Raw genomic sequence first — 22,478 nt, forward strand, 5'->3', positions numbered from 1 at the left:
TGTTTGTGATGGGGTGTGTCTGAAAGGGGGCCTCACGGTAAAAAAAAAAAAAAAAAAAAATCCCTCCGATGCCCGGTGACGTACCCGCTGCTCCGCCGTCCGCTCTGGAGGTTGTCAGCTTCATCGGCAAAACGGTCGGCGCAGGCGCGGCACTGACAGCTGCTGTCTACTTACTCCGCAAAGTCTGCTTAATAATGGCCTGGAAATCAGGAGGAGCTAGCCACGCAGAGCTCGTTAACAACCTCCGCAGTGAGTCTGCATGTTTTCACGAAAAAAGCGCCGGCGGTGGCAGCGACGCTTTCGCGGACGCGTCGCTTGAAAACGGTTTAATTTAGCACAGGAGCTGGCTGGTTGCTAAGCTATGTGGTATGTTGTTGTTGACCTAGCGTACCTCTCTCCACCCATTTCCCAATTCACGTAGGGGAGAGATGCATCCCCGCCTGCGGTGGCAAATGACAGAGCTATCTGTTAAGACTTTATTGGCCTCTCGTTCGTGTGCAGTCAGGGAATTTTTGTGCAGCTTAGAGATTTTCTGTGAGGTTAGCTTAGCCTGCTAGCTCTATGTGCGTCATTTGGGACGCTGTGAGCCAAACGGTGGCGGCCCTGCCCGCATCCACCGATGGCACCCCGTGTGTCATCCACTTTCACTCTGAATGGCAGTGACAGCTGTACATGGAAGGGCTTAGCTCGCGTCGGTGGGTGAGTGAAAGCGGCAGCTTGCTGTATCACAGCTGCGGTGGGAGCGGTGACTCAGTGCTACTACGATCGATCCCGTCGATCCCACATGGTTCAATCATGCTGTCGGGAGGCAGCGTGAAACTTGGCCACTGACAGCTCTGAGCAGGCATGTTTCTGCAGACCTGAGAGTCCGCTTCCAATATTAGGTTATATTCCAGGGCTATTTATATGCTTTGCACTTAAGGATATCATTGCAAGCTACAAGCTGCAAGCATTTGGCCGAAAGCTCTGTGTTTTTGGCCTAGCAGGGAAAAGTAGGTTCACATAGAATGTGCAAACCAGCGTTTTTCTGGTTCCAGATGGACTTTCTGGGGTGACTGTGCACATGTTATTTAATTCTATTTGTCTGTCTTTTTTTAAGCAGCAGTGTGTACTATGTTGGTTTTCAAACAGGTTGAAATATTTTCCTTTGGTAAATTTACTGGTTGGCATATTTTTTTTAAATATACAGGACCCCCCCCCCCACCCCGCCCCCCCCAAAAAATAGTAAATACAAGTGCAACAAAAACTGATTACAGAAAAGGATAAAAACAACATATGAAATATGGTCAGTTCACAGTATTTCATAGATGACTGACAGCCCATAATAAGATAAAAAAAAACAAACAAATTTATTATAGCCCATAGGTACAATAAGAGTAAATCAAGTAAAACCAAGAACAATTAGAAAATAGATGTAGTAATATAAAGAAAAAATAAAGTAAGACTAGATAAAATGTGATTAAAAAACATCTACGCCATAAAATAGAATTAAATCTACAAAAAGGAACAGGCTCTCATCAGTGAATAAAAATAAACTGATGCCACGCTTAAAAAAGAAAAAAAATCTTGAAGGCAATAAAATTTAAAACAAAATTTAATAAAACTAAATGTTAAAATGAAGGAAGTATATATATCATAATTAGTTAAAAGCCAGCATTTTAATTTGTACATTTTTAAGTTTGCTTCTGAAGTTTTGAACACTTCCAGCTTCTCTCGTGCTAGTTTTATAAACTAAAGATTGAGTAAATTAAACCTCTCTTAAAGAAAAACTGTTTAAAAAAAAAATTATATGAATTTATCTATCACTGGTGATTTGCCTTTGGTGGAAGACCAAAACCCGTGTCCTTTTTTTTTTTTTTTTTCTTTTTTTAAAGTTTATATGCAGGAAAACCCGTGGCATATTTCAGGGATCATAAATGAGCCCACACAGCTTTCCATTATTCAGTTATCCTCGCTGCACCAATAGACCACTTCCTGTTTATAAAAAAACAAAACCCCAATGAAAAAGGACAAATTCATGATGGGAAACATTTTTAGAATTAAAATTATCACTATATAAATATATGGCTGGTTCATACTTGACCACTTGAAGGGAAAAACCAAAACAGAACATAAAGATCCTTTGATTTTTTAAATTTTTTTTAAACTTTATTTATAATTAAACTGAAAAAACTAAATGTGAATGGAACTAAAAATACCACAGGCTGGTGAGGAGTCAATTTGGGCTTTTATGGATGTGCTGAAATGCAATAAAGGAGAAAGTGATAGCAAAAGAGAAAGAGATGCAATGATTCTTTTATTGGAATTGTTTTGTTTTAATAAGCTTTGGAAGCCATAATTGCCATTGAAATCAAAATTTGCTTAAAGGCTGAGTTCTAGCTGGACCTTTTTAGCTGTAACATCTACAAGGTGTCAAGATTTACTTTATTTATTTATTTTTAGATCATTGTTGTACATGATAAGATAAATTTAAGACTCTCCATCCAAGTTCATCATTAGCAAAATTCTGCACTCTAACATGCTGACATTAAAATGGCATTTAGTTTATATCTAATGTGATAATTAAGAGGTCTTACTGAAACAGTAGTACTGGAACTTTGCAGAGTTTGCATTACCATACTTAGCCAAAGTCTGTGCATTTACTTGTTATTTTGGGGGGTTCGCTGACCCAAAAAACAGTTCTTTATAATGATAATTACACGCTAGGAGTCAGCTGACCAGTTAGACACATAAACAGCTTAAAGTTAACCTGAGTTTATGTAAGCTGCATTTAAGCAGGTCACATGCAGGATGCATACTAATTCACAGCTTCCTCATTGTCTCCATCTTCCTGGTTGGTGCTCGGGAACCTGTCAAAAGGTGTTTTGTTTAATTCTGAATGAATCTTTCACTGTTAAAGTTCAACACGTAGTTCTGCAGCTGCAGGAAATGCAAAAGTATGCCTGTAATTTATTGAGCCAGTGTGTTTAAATGTTAGGATCAGTGTGAAGTTTGAGTGTTTGGTTTGAGAATAATTAAGGACAGGAGCAAAAAGGCTTGAAATGAACCATTAGATATTACTTTTAGAGGTCCACCTGGCTGCTTGTGTGGTTTTTTTTGTGTAATGTAGCCTAATGTGGCTCATGGCTCTGAGGATGAAGGGAGTCGGTGATGACAGAGCAGGAGCCTGTTAGGAGGGATTATTGTGAAGATGCTTCTTCTTCAAGAAACTCTATTGTTTGTTTTTTCTGTGAGTTGTCTGCAAGCTTTGGAGCTTCTCTGCTGCACACATACAGGATGTATGGTCATACGGTCAGCTCACCTGGGTCACGGCCTGCGTTTATGCTGCTTTTTTTTTTTTTTGCTGGGAACAGTCTCCCACAGTGAGAGAACCACAGTTTGCCCTGTAGTGACATTTGTTTTCAGCTAAACACACACAGCAAGCTGTGTCTTCAGGTTGCACAGTTTATCATATAAACATTAATTTTTGCCTTAAAGCAGTCCTGGGTTAAAAAAAAAAAAAAATATTCTCCCACGATGACCTCAAACACCCAGACATATGGGCTGTCTGTCTGACATGTTCACACCAGTCATTACAGCTGTGCAATTACTCATTTTAATTTCAGTTACAATTTTTAGCTTCCACCGATTATTAAAAGGTAATCAAGATAATAAGATCATTGTGCTGCATTATGTTTGCAATAATTTTCATTCCGTTCAGTTGATGTGTTTATTTGGTTTATTTACTTGGTTATAATTAAATTTCATGGAATATGCTTATTTAAAGAGACATCTTTCTTCCTTTTTTAAATCCGTGGGCTTTCCAAGTCTGTAAGCAGTCATGCTAAATAATTGTGAACGATGTTTGACATAAACAAACCATTAATCACACATGTTTTCATATCCTGCATGAATTCTTAAGTCTTCATTTCAACCTGAATTTTTTTCATACTTGACGTTTTTTTTTTTTTTTAAAACTAGTTTTACAACTACAACTACAACTAAAAAATAACAGGCAAATGCTCAAATTTCACTGAAGTAAGGTCACACAGACTCTGTCCCTTAAGTCTGTGTGGACTAATTGTGCTTACATGTGTAGTCACCCCCTTAAAGGTGTGTTCTGAGCCAGGAAGCACCCTAAACATGTGTAATTTGGGTTTGAAACGAGGAGCTGCAAAAATGCTTGAATCAGACGGGATTGTCTCTTTAAATGTCTGAGAAATTACAATACTTGACTGCAGTGATGCAAAAATATAAAGTCCAATAGCTTCTTAAAGCAGTCCCGCACTTTGATTTGGAAAATGAGGCTACTTACTAGTAATAGTAGTAGTTATTTGTCATGAAATGTCTGAATTTACTCTCTAATATCCGTTCTGTTCTTTTTTTTCTGTCTGTTTGATTCTGCTGCAGCATTATGTAATGTGTATCTGCCTTGTTCTTTTTGCATCCTCAGAAAATGGCATTATTAAATCTGACAAGGTCTATGAAGTCATGCTGGCCACAGACCGAGCACATTTCTCAAGGTGTAATCCTTACATGGACTCGCCGCAGTCAATAGGTACATCCGCTGTGTAATCATTCACACATCGCCGCACAGAGATCTGAGATTCAAACTAACCAAACCTCCTTCCTGTCTTTAAACCAAAAGGCTATCAAGCGACCATCAGCGCCCCACACATGGTAGGACTCTAATGACTTTCAGACATTTCTGCTCCCTGTGAATCACAACTTTGAATGTTTTTTTTTTTTTTTTTTTGGTGAAGCTTAGTCTCATTCAGTCATTTTAAAATATCTATTTTTAGTAGATAACAATAGCAGTTAACCAAACCCTTACAGATTTGTGTATTTGTGCTCATTGTTGGCATGTTTGATTCCAGTATTTGTTGGTAGAAGCTTAAAGTGGACCTGTTTCTTATATTACCATCACTGGTAATATGGTGGATGGCCTCTCCCCTGTACTGGTGGGTCTGGCTGTCTCCCAGGAAAGTTCGATGCACTCCCATCTCCACCATCATGGGCTGCTGCTGGCCATGGTAGTCCTAGTTCTGCTCTGGAAGTCTACAGAGAGCTGGAAGCCATCTCCAAAGCAGGTGGAGAGGTGTGCTGCTACTCTGATCTCAGAGGCTGCAGAACAGGGACAAGGACTACCATGGCAGCTGCAGTTTTAAGACAGTGGACCTGGCATTTGTGACAGTAAATAATGGCAGAATAATCAGCAGCTGCTTAGTCGGACTCTGCTGTGCAACTGTGAATTTTGCAAAGCTACAAGGATAAAAATATGGAGCTGGCGAGTTGGCCTGGGTGGGATTAATTGTGTGTAGGCCTGTGCTATGAGAATGATGGGTTGTAATGCCATTTTCTTATTTTGGCAACACCCCACCCAGCATGCCTATGCCCTGGAGCTTCTACACGACCAGTTGTATGAAGGAGCGAAGGCTCTGGACGTCGGATCTGGCAGCGGGATCCTGTCGGTTTGCTTCGCACGAATGGTGAGCCACACACGCGACGGGTAAACACATACGACTTTCTTTGGTGCCATTCTGATTCATTGCGCTGATTGATCCACCAATATGTCAACCAGTCAATGAAAATCAGTCAGACTGAATGTGTTCAATGTTGTGAAAGTCTTGTATGAACTGACGCCCCCACGCTTTTACAGGTAGGTCCCAAAGGGAAAGTTTTAGGAATCGATCACATCAAAGAGCTGGTAGATGATTCTATAAACAACGTGAAGAAAGATGATCCCAGTTTGATAACATCAGGCCGAGTCAAGCTAGTAGGTAAGAAAGATTTATCTGTCTTTGTTTTGTCGGTAGATTTTTTTGGGGGGTTTGGAGGAGGGGATGTATCCGACTAAACAGCAGACAGTTTAATGTTCCCCAGTGGAGAAAAACACAGCAGCTCAGTGAACAGCGTGCAGCTCTAAATAATTGAGCAGCGAGGACTTTTACCTCCTCTGCAGGACGGTTCAAGAGCGGTTCAGCGAGGGGATTGATAAGAGCAGTCTGCCAAAACTTTAATGCTTATTTATTTGTTTGTCTTTGTAAATCTAATTTTTACTTTATGTAATTATGGTTGATTATCAAGAAGATTTGCAGGTTTTCAGCACGAGTGCAGCTGTTTTATTTTCATTCAGTCTGAAGAAAAGGCATGCACATGATTTAGATTTGCTCTGTCATGAGACTGATTTCATTGTTTTGCACTGCACAACTGTCAAAAGAAACATGCCAGCAGTGAGTAATGGAATTGATAAATCTGGGAGGGATGCAGTCAGTCTGATAGATGGACAGTCGGGAACTCATTTTGGATTTCTGTCCCCTCTGTGTAAATAAAAACACTTGTAAGAGTACAGATTGAAAAGGTGTAGGCTGAAGCTTCAAGCTGACTGCGCCCACTTTGTATAACACATAACCAACAACATTTAATGTCAGAAAGTAAAATCAGATGAGGGAGATATGTTTATGTACTTAATCTATGATATGAAAGTAAATCCCATCCTTAAAATACTGATATTGAGATGCAGTTTTATCAGTATCACTGAGCTAATTACAGCTTTGGCTTCTAATTGATATGAATGTCGGATACAGCGCAGGATGGGGCAAGTAACGTGTATCCTCCCACCTTGTGAGGACATACGTCAGCGTTGTGTTCAGTGTGACAGACTGTAAGTGTTATCCCGGTGCTGTTTCAGTGGGAGACGGGCGATTGGGCTACACTGAGGAGGCGCCGTATGATGCCATCCATGTTGGTGCAGCTGCACCCACTGTTCCCCAAGCTGTGAGTCTCTCTGAATTCTCCTGATAAAGGTCACATGTTACAGTTGACTTCAAAACAAGGAATGGATATCCACTCTACCCCCCTCATATTTTATTTATTACGTTTTTATGTCTGATATAGTCATACTGGATATAAATAGAATCACTGGAATGTCTTTTTAAGGCTGACTTGATGAATTAGTGTCCTTTGCCTTCTTTGTGCTGTTCACCCGTTACCTCTCCCTTCTGCCTCCCTCAGCTTCTGGACCAGTTGAAGCCCGGCGGGCGTCTGATTCTGCCCGTAGGCCCGGCAGGGGGGAACCAGATGCTGGAGCAGTATGACAAGCTGGAGGATGGCAGCACCAAAATGAAGCCCTTGATGGGGGTGATTTATGTGCCTTTAACAGACAAAGACAAGCAGTGGTCCAGGTGGAAGTGACTTCCTTGTCCCTCTCCTCCCCCTCTCTCCTTCTCACAGTGGCAAAGGTGAAATGGTGTGGCTTGGAGCAAGGCAATGGATCACAAGGGGCTGCATTTTGCTGCTTGTTGACATTTTTTTGCTTCTTCCATACCATACCGACTAGCTGCACGTTTCCTTCATATTTTGTATCCCTGCAGTTCTAAATTAGTTTCAATTAAACCTGCTCGACTAATGCACTCGACTCTTTTTACACGATGAGAGGATGAAGTGAAATCGCAGCAGGTTGAAAGCATATGATTGGCTTTCAGGAGCATGACTGCTTTGCCAATTTGGAAGCTTATTACCCAACTCAAACTCAACTATTTTATCTGATCTTCTTCGTGAGACGAAATCAAAAGAATGAGCTGCTGTATGACTTTAATAATGACAGTTTATCTTAACACATTGCATGTGATCTTCTCTCTTAACTCTGTTTGCATGACAGCAGGGTTTTTGGTCGTGTTTCTTGCACCTCGACTCTGTTTTTTTTGTGTGTATTCTAACATTTAAATTCTGTTTCTCACAGGGATGAACTTTGAAGAGGAACACAGTCCATAATCCACCTTTTAAGTTTGAACCTGGAGAAAACTTGTAACGGGTCAGACAGCCCTTGACATTGTGTTCAAAGCATAACAAACCGTGCTTTTTTTTTTTTGGTTTTGTTTAATTCTAACAATGGACTAGAGTTTCACATTTGATGACGGCCCCGAGGGGCTGCGAGGAAAGACTGCTCGACGCTCAGCACAGAAATATGGGATAGAGATTCTTCTTTTTTTTTTTTTTTTTTTTTTTTTTGTTTTTGTTTTGCAGGCCTGCATCCTTTTTGGTTATGTGTTTGTTTTAACTGCTGGATTTTAAGTTTGTTTTTCTTTTTTTCCCCCCCTTTTTCTTTTTGTGGTTTCACCATTTGAATTGCAATCAGACGTTTTTCACAGCATTACATTTCAGCGGCATCAAAGCTGAATGTCGGAGGAACCCCGGACAACCAAGACGAAGAACACCTGAGCCTTTTAGATAATTCACCTAGCTACAGTCTGTGTGTGTGTGTGTGTGTGTGTGTGTGTGTGTGTGTGTGTGTGTGTGGGTCATAAAAACTGTAGACTTCTCTGCTAAAATATGAGCTTTCTTCCCGTGGCATCAGTATTAGGAACACACAAATGAACACACAAAGGCTGATGTAACCCCCACACGTCCTGTTTGATGTGCAGCACTCTTAGATCATTCAACATGTAAAATAAGTATTGGATCATACTGAACATACTCCGAAGGGAGCAGAGCACTAATAACACCGACACACGCACGCACGTTCAGGGCTGTGCTTTCCACTTGATGTGTTGCTTTCTGCCGCTGGTTTCCATTAACAATTTGTGCAGGCTCCTCTGGTGACTGACACTAAATGGGGAAAGCCAATGCTTTGCCAAAATAAACTCCAACAATATAAAGCAAATGAATGTCTGTTTTCTTGAGGAAAAAAACATTTAAAAAAAAAAAAAAAGCACATTTTATTTTATTTTGGGTGATCTAAGTGATGGATTATATTTGGCTTTCACAATTGCTGGAATGGCATATGAAAATAAAGAGATGCTTATGTTTTTGTCTGCCTTTTGTTATTGAATTTTTTCTGTACAAGTCTTAATACACTTGCCAGACACTTTGTTAGGTACATCTTACTACTACTGGGTTGGGTTTTGCCTGCAGAACTGCCTGAATTATCAGTGGCATAGATTCAGGAAGGTGCTGGAAACATTCCTCAGAGATTTTGGTCTGTGTGACAAGTCGGCTGCACATCCGTGATCTGAATCTCTTATTCCACTGCATCCCAAAGGTGCCAAATTGAGATCTGGTTACTGGAGTCCAGTGAACAGTGAACTCGTGTTCAAGAAACCAGTTTGAAATGATTTGAGCTTTGAGACATGATCTGTTATCCTGCTGGAAGCAGCCATCAGAAGATGGGTACACTAGTCATAAAGGGATGGGTGTGTTTGGCAGTAATGCTCATGCTCAGCTGGTATTAAAGTGTCCTATGTGTGCCAAGAAAATTCCTCCCACACCGTTACAGCACCCTGAATTGTTGACATAAGTCAGAATGGAGCTGTTTTCCAGTCTTCTGTGGTCCAAATCTGTTGAGTCTGTGGCAGTTGTAGCATAGGTTTTCTGTTCTTAACTGACAGATGTGACATCTGGTGTGGTCTTTATGCTGCAGCCCATATCTTCAAATTGTAATGCACGTTCAGAGACACTCATCTGCATACCTTGGTTGTAATGAGTAGTTATTTGAGATTCTGTTGCCTTCCTATCAGCTCAAAGCCGTCTGGCCCTTCTCTGACCTCTGGTATCGACAGCAGTTTTAGCCAGGGCACTGCAGCTCGCTGGAAATTTTCTCCTTTTGGACCTCTGTAAACCCTGGAGATGGTTGTGTGGGAAAATCCCACCAACAACCATAACAGGTTCAAAATCACTTATATCACCTTTCTTCTCCATTCTAATGCTCAGTTTGAACTTGTCTCAGTCACATCTACATGCACTGAGTTAGCGTCACTGATTGGCCGATTAGAGATTTGCAATAAGGAGCAGTTCAGCAGGTTTACCTAATGAAGTGGCACGTGTGTGCATACACACCTATTTTCCACTGAAGCAGTGTCGGTGCCAAATCAAAAACGAGTTCCATGTATAGCCACAATAAAAGACTAGGGTGCCACAAAACAGCTGGGCCCACCTACTGGCTCATCAGAGGTTTTTGGAAGAGGCTACAGCAACAAAACGATTAACAGATACAGTCTTCAAGTTCTGTCCTGTCTGTTCGTGTGCCACGCCTGTTGAAACATAGGTTAGTTCTCAAAAGTGACCAAGGCAGAACTGACTCAGCACCAGCACTTCCATCAGTAGAAAAGATGATGTGACGCATGCGCGCACGCACGCACACACACACACACACACACACACAAAAGATCAGGAGTCCAGTTTTCTTCATGTCAACCCCCAAACTGTGACAAAGTCATGAAAAGCAGGTTGTCAAACTTTATAGTGATTTTAAAATGAATTTTTCCCTTTATTTTTATTTCACATGATGATGCCATTATCAAAATGCCAGCAGAATAAAAGGGAAAAAATGTTTGAACTAATTTTCACTTTTCAAAATCATACAATTTTAAGATGAAACTCTACAGTTATGTTGGCCATCATAATAACTTTTTCTGTCCTCAGATAATAAAGGTAATGATGTGAAAAGTTAACCTAGTGCAGTTTTGTAAATACTGTTGTTGATCGATATCACCAGTATTTATTTCAATACATAATAAACTTTAATATGTTACATGAAAGAGCACTTTCAGGGAATAGATTTGCCAAAATAAATATATAGATATAAGGTATATACTCCACATGTTGCCTCAGTAAAGAAAAATATGCAACAAACTTATACAGGATTAGAAATTCACCCAAAGACTCTGCTATAGCTTTATGTGATTCTGGCAATCTTTAAAGGACACACGATAATTTCCAGCTCCACAATGCTAATTTTGGACTATGATAGAGTAGCTTTGTATGATTCAAAATTCAAAATAATCCTTATTATTTGCCAGGCTGGGCTTTGTGCAGCCCCTTGGTTCATCCTCTCTTTGAGCTCCTTTCCCTTAAAGCCAGTAATTCTCAAATTTTCTAGCACACCTCTTTTCAGAAGCCAAGAACAATTCACACCCTACGCTCCACAATTTTCATCAGTTACTAACAATAACAAAGGTCAGTGCTGAATTTTAGAGAAATAAAGGTCAGCACAATAGACTCAGCAAAGCCTCGAGTGTTTATTTTCTCATTAAAAAAAAAAAAAATCCTGTTTTTTCAACTTAGCGTGTTCACACCCAAGCTGCAGCAGTTTAAGAACCACTGCTTTACTCTACTACTTATGCTCATTTTATTATAGGTTGCATTTCATGTTTTGGCTGCTCCACATTTTGGGACAAAGAAAGCACATCTAATGTTTCTCAGAATGGCTGTTCCTCATGAACAGAAGGTTTGAAAGGCAGGTGGGTGGGGCTTCTGTCGTCACAGCCACAGATGTGTGTCTAAGATAACCAAATTATGAATATCTGCTCTCACTGACATCATACAGATATAGGAGTAGGAAAAAAGTGTCTGGAGCAGAGTAAAGACTGAAGCCGGAGCTTTTGGCTCACACGGATTACAAGTACATATTGCTGACCTCCTTATTTGACTCTGATTATGTGTAATATGTAACACTGTGTATATGACATGAAATAAGTTAAAGCATCAAGTCCTATAGCACTGTAACGGGCACTCAATGCTTTATGTGTCTACCCTTATGGCAATCTAACGTGATTACAATGTACAGCACAAATATGGCACATTAATGTCACTCAGAGGCAGAAATAAAGCATATTTTGTGCAGTAAAATTAAAACGTTTGTCTCAAAGTAATCAGTGTTTCAGGAATCAGTTATAATATAATAGACAAATGTCTGTTTTAGCATATGTATCAGAACTAAAGGAGAAATGCTGATAATTCATCAGACATAAATATGAATTCACAAGCATCTCAATATGTTCACTGATTCTGAAGGTGGCTTCTGTCAGCATCAGCTGTATAGTGCCAGTCAGAGGGGATCAGTGTGGGGGTGTTCGGAAACACTCATGGCAGCAGAGCTTAGGAGACATCAAAGAAATGCAGAGTGCAAATTCAGAACGTCCTGGATCGGGCTCTGGCGACCCCGTCCGTCTCTCCGGTCTCTGATTGGCTACAGGTACATGCCATTAATGAGGTAATCCGACTCCTCTGTCGTGAGGGGACGCGCTTTCTTCAGTTTGTGGCGTACGAGCCTGAGACGACAGCCGATCATGAGCAGCAGCAGAGCGGTGATGATCAGGCCAAGTGCCAGAGGAAGGATGGCACCTGGAGGAAGAAACGGCGACCATTCAGAATGTGAGGAGGAGAAGCAGTAGAAGAGGATATTACGCAGATATCAGAGCCACATCGAGGCAGACAGACCTGACTCTGGGACTGGGTGTCCTCCCATGACTGGAAATGGTTTGGAGATGGTGGCGTCACTCTCAGCTTGGCTCTGGGACACTTTAGAAGAAGCTTCAAAAAAAAGAAAACAGCCAACTGATAACACTGTATTACTGATATGTGTTTGATTCCCAGTTTTTTGTTTCTTTGGATGAATGTACCTATCTCAGTCTGTTTGGTGACTGGAGGGGCCACACTAGCAGGCCTGAAAGCTGGACCTAAAAGATGTTCATGCATAATAAAGTTAATCTTATAAGAAAATTAGGTAAAAAAAAATACATCAAAATGAATGTAAGGTAAATTCTCACTTTTTTGTATACATTCACTGACACAGTCAGACTCCTGGAGGAAGTTGTTGTGATTTCCCTGGCAGCCTCCGTACAGGAAGTGTTTGCACTCTCCTGCATTTCGGTCATAATACCACCGCGGGAAGGTGCCTTTACAGGGTCCCACAACTGGAGCAGCAACACACGGATCTAAAGGAACAAGGAGACACACATGGACTTTATAGTTGACACACATTTAAATGACTCCTATGAGTAGTGCTCATAGACAGTATTAATGTGAAATGAATGTGGAAGGGTCTTAAAGCAGCATTCATTTTAATGGCCAGCAGGGGGCGACTTCTCCAGTTGCAAAAAGACTTCCAGTTACATAGAAGTCTGTGGTAAAACAGCCCTCAGTGACCATCCATCCATCTTCTTCCTCTTATCCTTTTCAGGATCGTGGGGGGGGGGGGGGGGGGGGGGGGGGGGGGCTGGAGCCTACCCAGCTGTCATAGGGCTGAGAGGCAGGGTGCACCCTGGACAGGTCACCATCCTGTGGCAGGGCTAACACAGAGAGACAGACAACCATTCACACCTGTGGGCAATTTAGAGTTAAATAAACCCCACTAACTGCATGTCTTTGGACTGTGGGAGGAAACCGGAGTACCCGGAGCAAACCCGCGCAGACACGGTGGAGAACATGCACAGAGGCCCCAGCCGGAACCCAGTTGCTGTGAGGCAACAGTGCTAACCACTGCACCACCTTGCTACTTTCCTGGGATATTATTGGCTTAATCGTTAGCTTTTTTAGGTCAGAAATAATGCAAAAAAAAAAAGTTAATATGGTAAATTAACTTTTAGAGACAGAAAAGAAGGGTTATCCCTAATTAGGTAACAGTGGTGTCCGCAGTTCCACTGTTGTCCATCCCTCGCTTGTCACGTCTAGTTTAAAAACATCAAGATCATGATGTTGAACACTCAGGTTGAGGCTTCATCCTGGAAGGTGAAGTCACTATGTGCATATTTAATACTGTCTATAGTAACTAGTGCTATACTTTTATATCATACACACCAACAATCATGCTACAAATGGATTCAAGTAAATTAATTTTAGCATTGAACAATTATTAAACACTATTAACTGATTAAAGAGATTACTGTTACGTTGTGTTGTGTGAAAGAGACACGAGACTCAAATATGGCTCATGGTTCTAAGCATGCAGCTGCTATGAGATGTTATGAGTGACCGTTGAAAATGAAGTTAATTTAGGTCATGGTTCAAAATAATAAATAAATTGAATAAATTAAGCTAACCTTGTCCTTCCATGCACAAACCTGACAGAAGTATTGCCTCTGGTAGAAGTAACCCTATAGCGTAGTGTAGGTTACAGACAGTTACTGGATACATTGATAAAAAGATTGAGGGAATATTAGTCTGAGATTGAACAAACTCTGTTTTTTTGCCTTATATTTTGTATTTCAATGTATGTTTGCAGGTTTCAGTAAATTGCTGCACCTATTTCCCATTTTCCTAACAAAATATAAAGAAATTATGTGCTCAAGACTTTTGTGAAGTGGGTTTAACAATGTTCTGCTTTTCTGTGTTTGATACTGAAAGCCTGGGTGTAGAACTGGTGCTTGGACTTTGAATCTAAATAAAGAGATAAAGTCATAAAGAAATTAATGATTATTTTGAGTCCTTGTGCCAGTGACTTAAGATATTATCTAATGCCAACACCAGCCAGTGTAAAGGTCAAAGCTCTCTACACAACGACGCAGCAACTATTTTTCCTTTTCACTTCCAGCTCTCTCTGCCTTTCTGCTAAACAATGAGGTATCATCTTAATTTGCTAAGCATTTGGAGGTAGGACTGAGCATTTGTGAAATGAAGAAAAGACTCCTGAGAATGCACCTTGAGCACATAACATCTACGGTAAAACAGCAGCGTGGTCAGTGACATTCAGGGATCGGATGGCAGAGTGGACAGAGGAGCTTTGTTCCAGCACTCAGAGGGGATGCAGGCAAAGAGCTGCTTTCCCAGGGACTGCAGAGTGGCCCTGTGGCTTTGCCAGCATTTTGAGCTCAGTGCTATGACTCAGTGGCCGCCTATGGGCTCCATCTGCTTCAGTGCCCAGTACACAGCAAAGCCTCTTGGCCTCTTTACAAAGGGGACGCTTCACTAATGACAAAGTCAGTTGAAGTAAAAAAGAAATCTTGCAGAACTATATTTTCATATTGTGCCTAAACAGACTGCGATGAAGCAAGAAATGCTCCAGTGTGACTAAAATCACCATTTTATATTAAAAGCCTAAATCTGGAAAATAATGAGCTAGCTGAGTAGACCACAGACACAGCCCTTTATCCATGAAGGTTCTGGCTGCCATTGTCAATTTGGAAAAACATTTCCTGTCACTCCACCTGTCTCTGTCTCTCTGTCCTTCTTGTGGCGCTGTCTCTTTGGAGGCTGCAGCTGCTCCACAAAACTACACCTGTGATGACAAATGCCAACCTATTTCTTCAGGAGACAAGAGGCTGCCTGGGCTGAATGGTGTCAAGACTTTTTATTTCCTCCTAGATAAGTTTTACAATCACTATGCTGTGATTCATGGTCTCAAATGACAGTGAAATACTCACTGTGGACAACCAGTATTGCCTTCCTTTGTGTTGTCCAGCCTCTTTATTTTGCTATAATGCTTCGCATTCTGCAAAAACAGGCTACCGATATAACTTTGGTTGATGGAAACAACGCCACTTGCAAGAACAGACCAGCAGCTGGCCAATCAACATGTCTAACATCCTTTTTTACTAGCCTCGGACCACTGGCTATGTCACACGTCTGGCTGTGGTTTAGTGTAGATGTTCACCCCAACAGCTCTAAGTTTACTGTGTATGTCTGAAATTATTTTGTTTTGCTCTCTTGAAAGACAACTAATAAATCTATTATTAGTAACCTGAACTCTGTACAGATGTTGAGTGAACATTAGTTATTTTAATTATTGCTTTAATGTCTCATTAATTGAACTGAAATGTCTCGTGTTGGACTCGCTGCACTATCTTGTGGCTTAAAGTGGTCCTTATGAGAGAGCAAAGCCCGGCCCTATTTCAGCTTCACTTTATATCTCTGTGCCTTGCACTTAAAGAAGTTTTTTAAAGTACCTTAAAGCATAAACAGCATCGGCGACATTATAGCAGAGCCACGGCACTCAAAGAACCCTGAATAAAAATGGATGGGAGAACTATTAACTGCACAGATAGTGGTTGTCCCACCCCTGCCCAGCCCCCCTCAAGAGCCAGTCTGATGGTGTATGAGCCAATCTTATTGTTGCATTAAAGCATGCTCACTATAGAGATTCAAGATACTTACTTTTACTGTGTACTAGCAGGCATATCTATTCATTATTGTAGTAAAGATGTAGGTAAGCATCCTTATCATTTTTCTTGGCTTTTGCATTCACAAACGTGAACTAGGATGACATCTATTCAGTGCTCTGGTGGGAGGAACCAGAGACATCGATCGTGTTGCCACTGTGGATTGAGCCATTAACAAAGCCATAATGCTGAGTGTGCACAGTGGAAGTATATCTCTAAATATCTTTTTAAGCCTTATTTTGGGGTGAAACATGTTTTTTTTTTTAAATCAGATTTAACTGGTTATTCTATACATTGCAGTGAACATTAAAATTTGAATTTTAAAATGCTTTCAGAGTGGTGATTTGTGCTTCTAGAAGGACTTTGACCTCTTTACCTTGACTGACTGAAGCCCCCTGCTCACTGGCACTTTGTGGGGGAGTGGCCTTGCTTGTGTCTTGTGGCGAGATGGTCTTCCTGGGGCCAGCTGGGAACATGGAGACGTCTCCACCTTCCTTCGTTTGAGCTACGGGCCGCTGAGGACTGGGCAGGTCCACAGTGTGGGTTACTGACTTTCGGCTGCCATCAACTAGAACCCCCCCCCCACGTCCCCCCACAAAAAGCCATTAGTCATAGGCAGGTATGTGTACATATTTTTCTTGATGAAATGACTCAAGTCACCTGTTTTGTTCTTGACAAAAGACAAAAAGAGAGAGCTTCACAGTGAAATGAATGAATTTGATTATCTTGTTTGATTATAACTGAATTTAAAATCAGATGAATAATGCAGCTCTAACAAAGCGTTTCTTACAGTTCGGGCAGAAATCTTCATCTGAGCGGTCTGGACAGTGTTGCTTCCCATCGCAGGCGTAGGTGATATCAATACAGCAGCCGTCATCACACTTAAACTGGTAGTTCGAGCAGTGACCGGTACACACTGCGGGCACAGATAAAGACGCAGTAACTACACATCTTCTTTTTTAATTGGCAAAGGAATATTTCACATATCATGCACCCTGGATTTTAGGGGTAAAGCACAAATGAAGTTGCAACAAAAACCAGAAAAAGTTTTTGGTGAGCTCATCACCTTCTGCTTGGTGTTTTGGAGCCAGTACGGTGACAGAGACGTTATCGGAGCTCTTCTGTCCCACCATGTCAGTGACTGTCATCTGGAATGTGTAGACTCCTTCCTGAAGACCGCTGATCTTCAGCAGCCCTGGATGTGTTGACTTCAGCACACACAGAAAAAATAAGTCTCTGAGGGGCATCAACTAATAGGCTTAGATTTTGTCAAATTAAAAAGATCAAAAACAGTGATGACTACTGTAAAACAGCACTGGATTTTATACAGGGGAGTGATGTGTGGGATAGCTGCAACAACCCTTACTGGACTTACTAGCAGCTTCCCCAATAAACTGATTCAGCTCCACTGCAACAAGGACAGATACAGGAAATACTTCATACTCCACGCAATCAATCTTGATGCAACACATCTGTGAAAAATCTACTCTCTCATGGAAATAGTTTATTTCATCCCTGGACTTTACATTCTGTTTACCCTAAGCTACTTTATTACAGTGTTCACTACACTTCACACTGTTATACTGATGTCATCTGAAATTTATTATGCTGGTTTTTACTACATGTTTTTTGTTTTCTACATGTTTTATTTTGGTTTTTGAATTTGAGATATTGCATTTTGTTACAGATTACAATATTACTTATGATTTTCATTAAAATCTAATTTATTTATTTTTTTACTTTATTGTATTTATTTTGCTTTCAAATCAGTATTTACTTTTTTAACTGATGTGTTTTGTCATATTTTATTTCAGACATTTATACTTATTTAAGCTGTTCTGTTATAGGTTATATTTAACAATTTTTAGCTGCTAAAATAAAGGAATTTCCCAACTTCTGGGATAAGTAAGTATGTCTTATCTTGTCAACGAGGAGCTGAAAATGTGTACAGGTCTGGGTTCTAATCCATCTTGGCTCGGGCCTTTCTGTGTGGAGTTTGCATGTTCTCCCTGTGTCTGCGTGGGTTTCCTCTGGGTACTCCGGGTTCCTCCCACAGTCCAAAAACATGCAGTTACTGGGGTTAGGTTAACTGCTGATTCTAAATTGCCCATAGATGTGAATGTGAGTGTGGATGGTTGTCTGTCTCTCTGAGTTAGCCCTGCGACAGGTTGGCGACCTGTACAGGGTGTAACATGCTTCTCGCCCTGTGACAGCTGGGGTAGGCTCCAGCCTCCTCCCCCAACCCTGAACAGGATAAGTGCAAGAGAATGGATGGCTGGATGGTATACCAAGCTTTATTTATCAAGCACTTTAAAAGAGCCACAGCAAATACAAAGTGCTGTACACCAAATGAGTAAAAATATTAAGAGAAAAAAAATGGATGGATGATTTGAAAAAAATACTTATATATGAATGGAAAAACAAAAAATATTTGAAAAGGTCTGGGAACATTTTTTTTTTTTTTAGATTTCTTAAGGATTTGGATTTTACAGGGGGTCATGGAAGCCGCCATGTTGCACCACTAGCTTGAGTACAGTGGCCACAATGGACATCGCCGTTCTGCCTAATCGCATTTTATATGCAACAGCAGTGCTTACTGACAGAAAAGTTCAGGAAATCCTCAACAACTCACCTCAGTATTGCTGTCATCAGACAGAACTGAGCTTCACTGACTCATCTACTTGCACTGGTCTCCTTTCACAAAGTAAAAACGTAAAGGAGCAAAAATATGTAATTGACACATCCATTTTTATTCCTGAATTATTGCTAAGTGTCAATATTATTCAAATATGTGTGTACAAAAATATTTTTATACCCAAACAGTAGTAGAAACATGCTTGTATTTAGCCACAGTAGCTAGGATTATGCACTTGAACTGGGAGGGGTAAGAAAACAGAATTCAGTTGACCGCAATCTACTGACATCTAGTGGTGAGATTTTACACACTGTACTTTAATGTAAGCCATGCAGTATGCAGTTATTTCATTGGAAATGATACATGATTCATATTTTTCTCCTTATGAAAACTTGTTTTTTATTTATTTGGATTGCCACATTTTTGGATTTTCATGTGCATGTCACCTTAGCTTAGATGATGTCTGATTAATTTTCTTGAGTGTGCAGAGTGCGATGAAGGCTCTGTGTATTATTTTTAGCTGCTTTTTAGCAGAGTTTTGTATCTGACATCATTTGGTATTTTTGTACTATATTTAAATGCTGCTTCCCTTTGTGCTGCAGTCACAGTCACATTTTTAGTTTCATTCAAGAGTTACAATCAAAGAAAACAGGACAGACTCTCACATTGCTGCTTTCCTCAGGCAGTTTGAGGATAATAACCTCTGTGGAGCTCTGCACATAAGCTGCTCTGTTGACATAACTAATGCAAATACCCACATGCATTTTGCTCGCTGGTGCCTTTGAGGATGATTAGTGGCTATTCATATTGTGAATGAAATTGTCAGAGACATCTGACACCTAAAGAAGAGAACGGAGCTGAGCTGTGGATTTTTTTACTCCAACCCACTGTCGCTGCCATAGTTACAGGCTTTCAACCATACCTAGATTGTATAAAGCAAACACTGACCTTCATATTGATGGCTGTGTCCCCTTTAATCAGAGTCCACTCATAGCGGCTGATGCCGTGGTCATCCACGCTGTCGCGGCCGTCAAGCACAGCCCAGTCTGTGGGGAGCTGGATCACCACATCCTGCCCAGCGTCACTGCGAGGAGGTTCATCCACATCTGCAATATCAAACACCAGTTAAACGGAAAGTGTGTGTGCTGTGGGCTTACGTTATTTACTTTCTCCTGCCAATTTTCACATTGAATCATGCTGATTCTATGGCAGGATAAATAGATCTTCTCTTATTTAGACATATAAGACTGAAGGCCTTTGGCTTGCAACTATTCTTTTTTATCAAACAGGCTGCATTTTTTTTTTTTTACTGATAATCTTAATTTAGAGAAGATTAAACAAAAGAATCACACCAATAAATCAGTTAACTAAGTGATTCCACTCAAAGCTTACTATTACCCACTTACATCCCTAGACTTGAAAGACCACTTTCCTTCAATTTAACTCCATTGCTCAGGCCCAAAGCCTCTGACATACAAAAACACCTGCTTCTGGTCTCAGGAAGGCAGGGCTAGAAACCTAAAAGGTAAATCATTAACCCTCTCTAATGCATTATCTGGATAAGAAGCAGGTGATATAGTTTGGTTCTGCTGTTTAAAGTTATTTGGAGCTGTTACCGAGCTGACAGGAAAGTTATTATGCTGTTATAACAACACGTTTTATTGGTGAGATTAAATTGTAATTACAGTAAAAAGACAGAAAATTGGCCAAAGAAAGTTTTAAGTGTTGATCTTTGCTGCAAACTTGAGAAAAATTAAGACATTACTTTTGGGATCTTAGCTTATAACACCCAGTAGAAAAGATTACAAAGCCCTATGATCATCAGTGACTGATCCAAGCTCACCTATCAGTCCTATAAAACATGTCATGAAATATGTGCCTGCATTGCAGGAAAAGCATGCTAATGAATAATAACTTTTCAGTAACCAATATGAGCCACTGCACATGCTATTTTGTATTTACCACTTATATATATATATATATATATATATATATATATATATATATATATATATATATATATATATATATATATATATATATATATATATATATATATATATATAATTATCAGCAGGCTCTCCCACCTTCTCCATCATCCCCATCGGGAGGTCCTTCCCCGGGCCTCCGGGCTAAGCCGCTGGATGAAACAGGGAGGTGTCCCTGCGTTGTGTTGTTGGGGGTTCGGCTGTATGTGGTGAAGCCTTTCTGCGCCGAGAAGGAGCACACATTCTTACTCCTGTAAGTGCAGTTAAACAGGTAGCAACGGAGACTGTCACCGGGTTGCCTCTGGTCCTCGTGGAGCACCGCCAGGGTGCAGTGAGGCTGGGAGCAGCAGGCGTGCACACAGTCCTTCCAGGTGTACACCCTGTCCGGGGCCAGCAGGAAGGTGGCTCCCTGCTCGATGGAGTCCTTGGCCCGGATGATGCGCTCCTCCGCGGCGCTAAAGTCGCCCACGCAGGAGTCCATCGCTTCACCTGTCCTGTACGTCTGGTCCTGCTGGAGCTGCTTGCGGAATTCCTCCAAGAGCTCCTCCACCCCGGATATTTTGGATTTCAAGTCCGATATCGGCGAAGACCGAGCGTCGATGCTGCTGAAGGCGAACAGCAGCAGTAACAGCCCAAGACAAGCGAGCAGCAGCCGGGGATGCTGAAGCAGAGCCATGTTGTTGATCACACAGTCAGACGGCGTCTCCCTCTGTCTCCGTCCGGCCTCCCGCTCATGAAGCTCCCTGACGGCACAGATGGCCTTCCTACATGAAATTTATCCCAGTGACACTGCGTTTAATGGCACTATTTTACAAAATAATCGGCTGTTAACTGTAGAGGGGCTGAGGTTACGGTCCGTCCTTTTACTGTGCTAGAAATTTGCTGTTGTCATGGTGAGGGGGAGTCGGCGGTGGGTGCTGACGTCACGGGGATGGATAAACGTCACGAACAGCAGCACACCTGTTAACAGCGGAGGCTGTTTGAGTCAGTATCACCGTTTTTTATTAATCTAACCTGTTGATAAGTATTATATACATACAACAAAATAAATACACAAAATGTAAATAAATTAAACTAATACATACAGAATATCTTTAGTACCTCATCATACCATACCTGTATTTATTATTTTAATTTTTTAATTATCAAGCTCTTTATTGTATTATAAATTTAACCGTTTAATTTTATATTTAATTAAGGTTCCTCCTTTTGTTTACCTTGTTGAACCGTTTTGTCATCAGCCCATATCCTTGTGCATTCTTGGAAATATTTGAATCCTGTACTTTATGGAAAACAACCAATATCACAATTAATCATTAAAAGCCAACTCCAAATTCAAACTGCTAACTTTTTTTTCCAATTGTCCCCCAATTTTTAATATATCTTTACTTCTTTGATCTGGTTTTTATTTACTTTTCTATATCGGCACAAGTATTGCCAAAAGCATTCACTCACCCATCCAAATAAAAGAATCTAGGTGTTCCAGTCACTTCCATGGCCACAGGTGTATAACACCCAGCACCTAGGCATGCAGACTGCTTCTACAATCATTTGTGAAAGAATGGGTCGTTCTCAGGAGCTCAGTGAATTCCAGCGTGGTGATAGGATGCAGCTTTTGCAACCAGTCCAGTTGTGAATTATCAGCTATTTTTGTATAAAGTTAACTGAACCTGCTATATTAATATGATAATAAAATGGGATTACATGAGACTACAAACATTATTCCAACCTGAATTCTAACGAATGGACTCATCTTGAATCTGTTACCTACAATGTTGAGGGTGACTCTGCCTCCACACCTAAACACAAATATTAGCACAGTCAGGGCGCAGGGAAAAGAATCACAATACTTTCTATTGTGAGCTACAGTAGATTTTCTTTGGGTACAGGCTGTGATCAGCTGACATGTGGTGGTGCTCTGAGGTTTACTGCTCTTGGTGGATGAAGTGAATTTAACAAAATGTAACCCAATATTTCACAAGATATCTTGGCTGATTTCCATCT

The 22,478-nt window shown here is 40.8% G+C and overlaps 2 protein-coding genes across 3 annotated transcripts; one reads left to right on the forward strand and one right to left on the reverse strand.

Annotated features, from left to right (window-relative positions):
- The first annotated feature begins 58 nt into the window (after nucleotides 1-58).
- On the forward strand, nucleotides 59-8,788 carry pcmt (protein-L-isoaspartate (D-aspartate) O-methyltransferase). 2 transcript variants are annotated; one of them, XM_030721857.1, is made up of 8 exons: nucleotides 59-249; nucleotides 4,433-4,537; nucleotides 4,628-4,659; nucleotides 5,364-5,468; nucleotides 5,639-5,759; nucleotides 6,671-6,756; nucleotides 6,994-7,220; nucleotides 7,721-8,788. In XM_030721857.1, exons 1-7 carry the CDS (start codon nucleotides 69-71, stop codon nucleotides 7,171-7,173), a joined length of 810 nt encoding a protein of 269 aa, XP_030577717.1. In that variant the 5' UTR covers nucleotides 59-68; the 3' UTR covers nucleotides 7,174-7,220; nucleotides 7,721-8,788. The 2 variants fall into 2 exon arrangements, with proteins under 2 accessions (XP_030577717.1, XP_030577716.1); XM_030721856.1 differs by having other exon boundaries at nucleotides 6,994-7,163.
- Nucleotides 8,789-10,263: 1,475 nt separating this feature from the next.
- On the reverse strand, nucleotides 10,264-21,383 carry lrp11 (low density lipoprotein receptor-related protein 11). Its single transcript, XM_030720800.1, has 9 exons — nucleotides 20,574-21,383; nucleotides 19,435-19,592; nucleotides 16,918-17,059; nucleotides 16,642-16,767; nucleotides 16,228-16,419; nucleotides 12,525-12,692; nucleotides 12,378-12,434; nucleotides 12,196-12,288; nucleotides 10,264-12,099 (listed from the first exon to the last, which is right to left on the reverse strand). Exons 1-9 carry the CDS (start codon nucleotides 21,148-21,150, stop codon nucleotides 11,945-11,947), a joined length of 1,668 nt encoding a protein of 555 aa, XP_030576660.1. The 5' UTR covers nucleotides 21,151-21,383; the 3' UTR covers nucleotides 10,264-11,944.
- Between the last annotated feature and the right edge of the window lie 1,095 nt (nucleotides 21,384-22,478).

Source organism: Archocentrus centrarchus, chromosome 24, assembly GCF_007364275.1.
Source record: "Archocentrus centrarchus isolate MPI-CPG fArcCen1 chromosome 24, fArcCen1, whole genome shotgun sequence".
Classification (NCBI taxonomy): Eukaryota; Metazoa; Chordata; class Actinopteri; order Cichliformes; family Cichlidae; genus Archocentrus; species Archocentrus centrarchus.

Bases quoted from the DNA above. Each gene is read 5' to 3' on its own strand.
- pcmt (XM_030721856.1), top strand. From the start codon at position 69: ATGCCCGGTGACGTACCCGCTGCTCCGCCGTCCGCTCTGGAGGTTGTC. The intron at 250-4,432 runs GTGAGTCTGCAT...TTGCATCCTCAG, and splicing joins GCTCGTTAACAACCTCCGCA to AAAATGGCATTATTAAATCT. The intron at 5,760-6,670 runs GTAAGAAAGATT...GTGCTGTTTCAG, and splicing joins AGGCCGAGTCAAGCTAGTAG to TGGGAGACGGGCGATTGGGC.
- lrp11 (XM_030720800.1), bottom strand. From the start codon at position 21,150: ATGGCTCTGCTTCAGCATCCCCGGCTGCTGCTCGCTTGTCTTGGGCTG. The intron at 12,693-16,227 runs GTAAAGAGGTCA...TTGTTCCTTTAG, and splicing joins GGGGGCTTCAGTCAGTCAAG to ATCCGTGTGTTGCTGCTCCA. The intron at 12,100-12,195 runs GTCTGTCTGCCT...TTCTTCCTCCAG, and splicing joins ACACCCAGTCCCAGAGTCAG to GTGCCATCCTTCCTCTGGCA.